An 8,729-nucleotide genomic window follows, 5' to 3' on the forward strand; every position below is an offset into this window, starting at 1 on the left:
TTAGAGCAGGCGAAAGGTGCTCGGGATAACGTGACTTACATTTCGAGAGCCACAAATTTGTTCTGGGCACCCTCAGACGGCTCGGAGCAAATAGCCTCACTTATCTTTTCATAGCAGTCGAGAAGAGAAGTCTGAACAAGTTCTGACAGCCATCAAGACACTGCTACACACATTCCTTTAAAGTGTAGTTACAGTACAGCAGAGGCAGCAACAAAACTATCACTAGGTTAAATCAAAACAGAGGAAATCATACATGCAGACTCGCGCATGCTGCAGAGACAGCAATCTATACACAGGGGAGAAAAATTATGTCTTCTAATCTAAACACTTTGAGAGTCCGTCTGTCCATCAAAAGACATTTAAAGATTTAGTTGTGGTTTGTTTCTTTATCTGAACCCCATATTATTCTGTGCCTGCTAACATATCATCAGAAACATGAGTAAAAAAAGAACTATTAAAAAATGCTGAAAGCCCATAAGGACACACAGAAGTTTAGTTTAGTCGTTTCTTTTACATTTTTAAAGAGTTTGCTTTAAAGTGGGCAGTCATAGGTTTTCTATCTTCTGATATAAAAGAAGAACAAAACACACACACATTTTTCATGTAAAGTTAACATTTTAAAAGCTACTCTGCTTACCTGTGCAATGTAAAATCCATGGGAATGATTCGATGCATGTGAAAGCACGTTAATCCAAGCTGTTTTTTATTTTGTCTTGTTTTGCGCCCGAGAACGATGACTCCTTCACCTGGAGTGTTTCCTCATTAGAAAACTACGTAATGAGCTCCTCTCTCAGAACAAGCAGCCTCTCTGTTGCATTGCACAAGCATGTTCTCTGTGAGGCGCGAGTGCGACTGGCTGCTTTTATACTAAAGAGCTGCACCGTGCACACACCGCCTCTGGGAGTCTTAGTCATTGAAAATCACTTATTTCCTGCAGACAGACAGACTTTCATGAGTGCAAGGAATGAACGGGCTAGAAATCCCATGTCCCACATATGAATATTTTAAAATCCGGCTGTCTCGGGCTCCACCTCACCAAACAATACAGGGGCTCAAATGTTAAGCCTACAACTATGTGTAGATTCTGAAATCTACATGGACAGACCTGCACAATTCTGCAGGAATACAAAAAGCTTCTTTAGAGTGTCTCTTTTAATGTGCAGTGATGAAGCTGCTGACTGAAATAAATCTGACTTTGCATGGCAGCAGTCTTCTAAGGATGTTTCAAATTATATTTTCTGTCACCGCTAGAAAGATGACTCTTTATATTAAACATATTAAACCAAAGTGTCAAAGAACAAACCCACAGTTTGCGCGAGTAATTCAATATGAGTCCCCTAAATTCCCCATTTCAGACACTTTTTTCTTCCCCTGACTCTTTATGATGTCACAGAGAAGGGCTAGCCCTCTACTGTGAGGACAGAAGTGCCACTAACTTGCTGTTTAAACCATATATTTTTGTGAGGGGCAAGTCAATCACATGAAAGTTGGCTTAATGGCAGGACGAAGCGAGTGAAAACAGCTTGTTTCACACTACGGGTGAACTGAGGGGCTTACAGCATAAAGGCTTATTTTGCATTACTCAAGTTCAAGACGCAAATCATTAAGTTAGAAACGATTAAAATGCCTCCTTTGATTTACTTTAATCTGCATTCCATATTTGCTTTTGCTGCTAAAGAGACGTGTCTGTGTCTGTTGATCCTTTAGAAATTAAAACACGCACTCCGTTCTCCAGAGACTCATCTGAACAACATCAGCAGCTCTGTGGTCAGCTCTCATCAATGTAAACCAGCTGTGCTCCCACCGATACAAACATGTCTGCTTCAACCTCTGGGGCCCACAGCTGCAACATCGTGATTTTCCAGTTCGCCAGAGGACCAGACAGACTGCTGATAATAAACTGCTAAGACTGCACTCAGTTGATGAAAAGAAGGTATCCGGAGCTACTCGGATTTCCAACATCGCCAATCGGCCGTATCTCTGCACTTAAGAAACTAATGAAATTCCTCTTCAAGCAAGAGGACGTGTTATTATACTGTTACCTTATATCAAAACAGCATGAGGAATCTGCTGTCAAATTATAAGGCTAATGTACACAATACACCTCTATGTTCCTAGACACAATGCTGCTGCTATGTGTGTGGAAAATCCGCTTTGACTGGCAAGGAAATGAAGTGAGGAGTGTGCATGTATACCGGATCAGTTCAATCAAAAAAACACAAGTGCTCTTTCACATCTAAGCTTGTGAACTGCATGTGTAAGTGTCCCACTGAATGACACAGCATGCCATTAGAGATAGGTGCAGCTAAAGCACCATTAGCTTGGGTTAATGCAGTCCTGTCCGGTTTTAAAACCTTGCACACGTATAACTAAATGGATGAATTCAGTATTCACGAATGGGAAAGAGCTTGGGTGGAGAGACGGAGGTGCAGATGAGTGATCCACTGATGAGGGAGGCTGTTAGGATGGTTGGACAGGAAGTTTGCTGTGGGGAACAAAAACGGAAAGGTTGCCAACTATGGACCGTTTTCCATCTACAGAGCTATGCCAAAATGAGCCATAACTGTGACCTAACAGGACGTCATTTTCTTTCCCCCTTTTTTCTTTAGTAGCAAAAAAAACAGGCTGTTAAAGGTCTGTAACAACACATGCACTCATGCTGTGATCAAATATGCCAAAAAGATGTTTATTTTTCTTCTTTTTAGGCCTTATGAGTAACCGAGTCCAATTACAGTGCTATACAAAAATGTGTTTTATTTAGCCGTAAACATTTAATTCTAGATCACATGCCAAAACATACTTTAGGGAGAATGTTTCCTTGAAAACGAGATCAAAGTAAAAGCTAACAAAGCCCCATGTTTTCCTATATTTACTTCTTGTTTGGACATCTACTGAAAAAGTCAGTGCCCCTTCTTTCACGCGGTCTGTCTACAATGAGGATCATTTTGTGACAGTTTCAAGTATGATGAGGTTTAAATGCTGCTTGTTTGGCAGACTGATATCTGGAATTTATTTAGTAGGAAACCTCATAATTGCCATATTTTAGAAACAAAATTTTTGCATAATTGCACATGTTTTGCCGTTTGGTTTGGTCTAACTCAGTGAAAGCGTGTTTGTCGAAAACAGAGACTAGAAAATTTGGAGAAATTTTGACTTGCACTTTGCTTTAAGGCTCTGAAGACTTCCTCCAACTTTACTGTAACACTTTCAGTACACTGTAAAAAAAAAAACGTTGCTAAAACTTAAAAACTCAAGGCAACCGACTGCATTTACGTTTTTAGGTTCTGATGGATAACTTATAATTTCAAGTTTAGGAGATAAGTTGCTTTAGCTAATGTTTTTGTGTTGACAAAATTAATAATTGTCCTTTTTCTCAACTCATATTTTATTGTTTTTGTGTTGACAAAATTAATAATTGTCCTTTTTCTCAACTCATATTTTATTGTTTTTGCAACGTATTTCCTAAAGTTTACACAAGGTATTAGTTTTAGTTTCGGCAACGTATTTCCTAAAGTTTACACAAGGTATTAGTTTTAGTTTCGGCAACGTATTTCCTAAAGTTTACACAACATATTTTTTTTTGTTTTGCCAATCAATTTCCTAAAGTTTAGAAAAAGTATCTTTCATAGTTTTCATGAGGTGCTCCCTGTTGTACCAATGAATGTTTACACAGTTGATTTTCAAATAACTTTGTGTTCAAACACAACTGCACCACTGACAATGTTGACTTTTGAGATCAGCCATTTTTAACATACTGACAACATTCAGCCACAAATAAAGTCCTTCCAAAAACACAAAAAAAGTCAAATTTTTGTAACAAATGTTACTCATCCAATTTTAAAGGTGGTGTTGTCAGACAGAATATCAAACCTATCTTGATAGTCACTAACAAACGGATTCAAAACATCAGATGGCAGGATGTGAACAACTTCTATCTGGTTTCCATACAGCAAACAACTTTCAAACAAATTTTTCCACCACTTGTCTTTTAATAGTAATCAACACTCCAATTTCCTGTGAAGTTCAGTATCGCGCCACATTTGTTATAAAACTAGTACAAATGTACCTAAAACCAGATTATAAAAATTGTTTAAAACAGCTCAAGTTAGAATAAAACCTTTCAACATTTTATAATAACATGTTATACATGAAATCTGCAATCAGTCATGCAAGCCACATTAAGTAAAGTTAGAACAGAAGACATTGATTCAGAACTTTCTGCACCTTAGTTTTCTTAAAGACAGAAATGAACTTTTTTCAGAGCAACTTGCCACGAAACCCAAAAACTGTAAATCAAAACAAATTGCCATTCTGTTTTACACAAGTTGTATTTGAGTTGAACATGTTGTCAAATAGGTTAGACTTTGGTTAAGAGCTTGGTTTTGAAGCTTCTTATCCTCTGGGAACAGGTAGATGTCAACTCCATAAAAATGTGTTGCACAGCTTCAAATGTGTACTTGAGTTCTTTGGGAAACTCCATGTTGAGCCCATAAAGTAGGCCAAACAAGTAGGCAAAGGCAGTGGGAAGGTCTGGCAGATCATCAAGAATAATGTCCTCTTCCAAAACAATGGCAGTGTTGACCACTGTGGACTGCGAGTTGGGTCCCACGTAGTCCTCCAGAACAGTGAGGATGCCCACCGTAACACCTCGGGTTGCCCTCTCAACTGGATCTGTATCCTATGCAAAATAAAAAACAACAGTACATATAAGTCTCTGAAAACCAAAACTGAAGATTGAGTAGATTTGCATACTCACCAGACATGTTAAGAAGAGTTTGGTCTCGTCGTCGCGAACAAATATCGGTAACCCTTCCAAACTGATGGTTCGTCGATGCTGGACTATGTTTGAGACCTAAAACAAGGAAATCAAATAAGACTCAGTCTCATTTATAAACCTACCATTTTGTTTTTAAAACACATTAAGTGTTGTTGCTCAAAATACAGCCTTAAGAAATAAGATGTTGAAATGAGTTATTACAGATAATTGGTCATGTTTTTGTCAGATTTTTTTTATTTATTTATTTTTTAAGTAATTTTGATGTGCAACAAATGTAGCACACTTATTACAACATTTATAACAAAAAGTGCCATGAGTGGGATGAGAGTTGAACTGTCTGTCATGACCTGCAATCTGCCAAACACAGCGCTGCTTGTTAGCTTATAATCCCATTCAGGACACACTTTTTGAAAACTAACAATTTTTACATCAATTTAGTAAATATTTAATAAAGTATCTTTCGTTACAGTGGGAACTTCAGGTTCCTCAAACCAGACACAAATACATTTTTATATATTACCTGTTCATCAAACTTCTGCAACAGGGAATCCATGTCATTGCGGAAAGCAGCTTTTCTAATTCGATACAGCTTAATCAGCCGAAGTGAGTAAGTGTCGAGGGCAGTCAAGAAGGTCCCCATGAGATCCTTGGTGGTAATGCGTGAGAATTCCGCACAAATCTACAAAGCAACAAAAAAAAATATAGAAGAAAACTTTTAAAGGTACATTATATAAAAATCACATTGTTTTCAAATTTGGTTAAAAGAGCTTAATTTCAAAACATTTAGTCTCGGTTGATCTATTGGTCAGGCCTTGATTGGATTTTTTTTTTTCCTTTAGTGGTAGTGGTGGTACAAATTATAACTGACGTATTAAAAAAAACAAAAAAAAAACCCCAAGAAAAATCTGATCGGCAGATCTTACAGTAAGTCTATAGAATACCTAATCAAATGTTGATAAGACAAAATAATGGTTTCAATTGTTACAGGATTCATTGCAGAAAAGAAATAAATCAATAAATTGTATTTTAAATTCATTGAAAAAATTCCATTAATTTTATAGTTATGTAGGAATGAAGTAAGAATAACATCCTGTGGTCAAATTTGTATACTTTCATAACACGTAAGTGACTTTCTCAATCCTGTTCTGTGAGTTTCATGGCTGTTGCCTGCTAAGGGTCAGCACCAAAAGATTCTAGATGCCCAGTGAAGACACGTCATTGCGGCGACCGTGGTTCAGGGGGTTGGGAAGCTCATCTGTAACCGGAAGGATGCTGGTTCTATCCCCAGCTCTCTCTGTCCTGGTCGTTGTGTCCTTGGGCAAGACCCTTTACCCTACCGCTTACTGGTGTTGGCCAGAGGCGCGATATGGCAGCGTCACTTCTGTCAGTCTACCCCAGGGCAGCTGTGGCTACAACTGTGGTTTCCCTGCACCGATGTGTGAATGTGAGAGTGAGTGAGTAGTGGAATTGTAAAGCGCTTTGGGTGCCCAGAGAAGAGCGAAATAAAAGCAATCCGTTATTATACACAGCAAGTTGACAAGTAAATAGATTTCACTTCAATAGTTGTTGGTAATACCAAAATTAGCTTCATATTTTTAGAGCCAAGTATTTTTTTTATATTTTACCACTAGCATTGTTAGCTCATCGCGAGCCTTCAACCTTTTCTACAAGATATTGGAGTGATACAAACAGATGCTTTTAAAGGTCCTATATCATGTAAAATCAACTTTTTGGAGCTTTTAAACACATTTTAATGTTATTTCCTTAGATTAAAAACCCTCCAGAGTGGTTTTTGGCTTAATTCAGGCATTTCTTAGTTGTCTCAGTGAATCCTTTCCCCATAACCTTGGCTCAGCTCTCTCTTGCAAAACGACTGACTCGTAACATTGGGATTAAAATTTCTTTCTAACAGCTCCAAATGCCTTGAAATTTTTCTGGGTGAATAAATGAACGTTTTCCATTTTAGAAATAAGACCACACTGGGGAATAAGGGAAGAAGAAAAAAAAAACGGAAGTTTTCCTTTAAATATTTAAGAGATTATCTTACCTGTTCTTTCAAGAAGAGAGCTGGCCATCTGAGCTGCATTTCCTTGACCAAGGGCTGCATCTCCACAACTTCTTTCCTCCTGAGAGAGAATGTGATGTCCATCTTTTGGGTGATGAGTGCCATGTTCTTATCCCTCTTCTTCATTTCATCTTCCAAAATGCATCTTTCATTTTCAAGAGACTCATCATTGTAGTTTTCTGGGCCATCAGGGATAAAGTTGACTTCACCTCGCTTTGGTTTCTTTAAGGAAAATCTATTTGAGCCACTGTCATCTTCTTCCCCTCTTCTTTTTCGATTGACTGCAACTTCACTACATCCAGCTTTACTTAGCTTGGAACGGTAGTTGCCAAGCTTGAACTTAATGCTTGTTGCCCAACCATCATATCCTGTGCCATTGCCAGGCTCTTTGAGGCAGGGATGTTTGGAAACTAGCTCCTGTGCAACAGATGTTATTTCATTCTTGTCAGGGTACGCTTTGATTGCAAACATTTCTTGTGCCAACTTGTCTAGAATTTCCATCTTGATGTCTCTTGTTACACTTAAATTTGCCCCTGCTTTCTCATATACCTCATTGCCCTTGCGAAGTTTTAACGCTACATCATAGGAAAAGGTTGGGATAGGAAATGGATTTGGCCACTGTGAAGTGCTACGCATGTAGGTCTTTGTGGATGAGGATGGGCTGAAAGAAGATGCTGAACTCACACTGGCTGTATCAATAGATGAGATAGCGCTATGATCAGATGGAGTCTGTGGTGGCGAGGCTGATGCATTTTCCTCCCAAATGAGGTGCAACACTGCCCGTCCAGCAGGTAGCTCCTTAATATCCATCAGGTTGCAAAGTGCGTTCCCAAAATCTGGGTCTTCATATTGTATTGCAAAGTCACCTTCAAGTCCAAGCTTTGCTTGTAGTTCATCTTGAAGCTGCTTCACAGATTCTGGAACAGTGGACAGTTGGATTTTTCTGATAAGTTTTGGACTGACGTGGACTCGCAGTAACAGGGCCTGTGAAGACAAACCAAAAAAAAAGGGCGCAATTCTAAATAATTGACAAATTCAAAGTAATCAACTGAAAACTATTTATGAATAATACATACCATCACTTTCAATGCAGGAGGCACGTAACAGGTGTCACCATCAGTTGTCCATCTACGCAGTATTCAGCTAAAGGGTGGTAATCATTCAAATCTTCTGGGTCAAGTATTTCCAGATCTTTGTAGCTGCTGTCAAGCCGATATGATCTGTAGTGTTCCATAAACCAGGAGGAGAGCTTTGTAGCAACAAATGACACTTTCCCAGAGTCTACCAAAATGTTCAGTATCTTGTAGAATTCAGGTAGTCCACTCAGTTGTCCTGATGAAATGATCATGCCTTTAACATACTGGGTCCCATACAGATAAACACATTTAGCAAATGACACAGCTTTTACCTGTGGATATTTCAGTTTCAAGCACTTCTGAAGATTTTCATTCAAGAAACAGATGTCAACTGTGTCAATATTATCAACATGCAGACTTGGTTTAAAAAGACTGTGACCATCTAACAAGTATGCCATCATTTGTTGATGCTTTGAAGAAAGTGTTAGTAGTATATTCTTAAAACATTGGACATCATGCACAGTTTTCTTGAAAAAGTTGTGCTTAGATTCAAATCGAATAGTCCACAAATCAACTAAGGGACCAAAACAACGCACAAGATGACTATAATGTTCAATATAGTGGTGTTTTGGCTTCAAATTAAAATCAGGAAAAGTCTCTATCAGTAATCGTCGATGATCCAATATTTTGGTGTCCAAGTATGACAATATTTCTTCTGATAGAGTTGTCGAGACAACAATTTCAACAAGCTCCTTAAGGTCCATCAATACTTCCCATGATGGCTCATGTTCTGGTATACGGGTCCCAATGA

General features: G+C 38.4%; 2 protein-coding genes across 2 annotated transcripts in view; both read right to left on the reverse strand.

Moving 5' to 3' along the window:
• LOC146633193 (prostaglandin E2 receptor EP1 subtype-like) overlaps positions 1–697 on the reverse strand; it is a 3,882-nt gene extending 3,185 nt beyond the window's left edge. The window contains exon 1 of the mRNA XM_085352064.1: positions 638–697. The gene's annotated coding sequence lies outside the window, so the exon portion shown is untranslated. The remainder of the gene's footprint in view (positions 1–637) is intronic.
• A 3,578-nt stretch (positions 698–4,275) lies between these two features.
• Positions 4,276–8,064, reverse strand: LOC146633194 (uncharacterized). The gene is made up of 5 exons (XM_085351372.1): positions 7,919–8,064; positions 6,825–7,826; positions 5,298–5,456; positions 4,757–4,852; positions 4,276–4,678 (listed from the first exon to the last, which is right to left on the reverse strand). Exons 1-5 carry the CDS (start codon positions 7,919–7,921, stop codon positions 4,358–4,360), a joined length of 1,581 nt encoding a protein of 526 aa, XP_085207498.1. The 5' UTR covers positions 7,922–8,064; the 3' UTR covers positions 4,276–4,357.
• Between the last annotated feature and the right edge of the window lie 665 nt (positions 8,065–8,729).

The sequence above is a fragment of the Diplotaxodon limnothrissa genome, linkage group LG4 (assembly GCF_057381915.1).
Source record: "Diplotaxodon limnothrissa isolate DT_005_m linkage group LG4, D_limnothrissa_male_GT1.1, whole genome shotgun sequence".
Classification (NCBI taxonomy): domain Eukaryota; kingdom Metazoa; phylum Chordata; class Actinopteri; order Cichliformes; family Cichlidae; genus Diplotaxodon; species Diplotaxodon limnothrissa.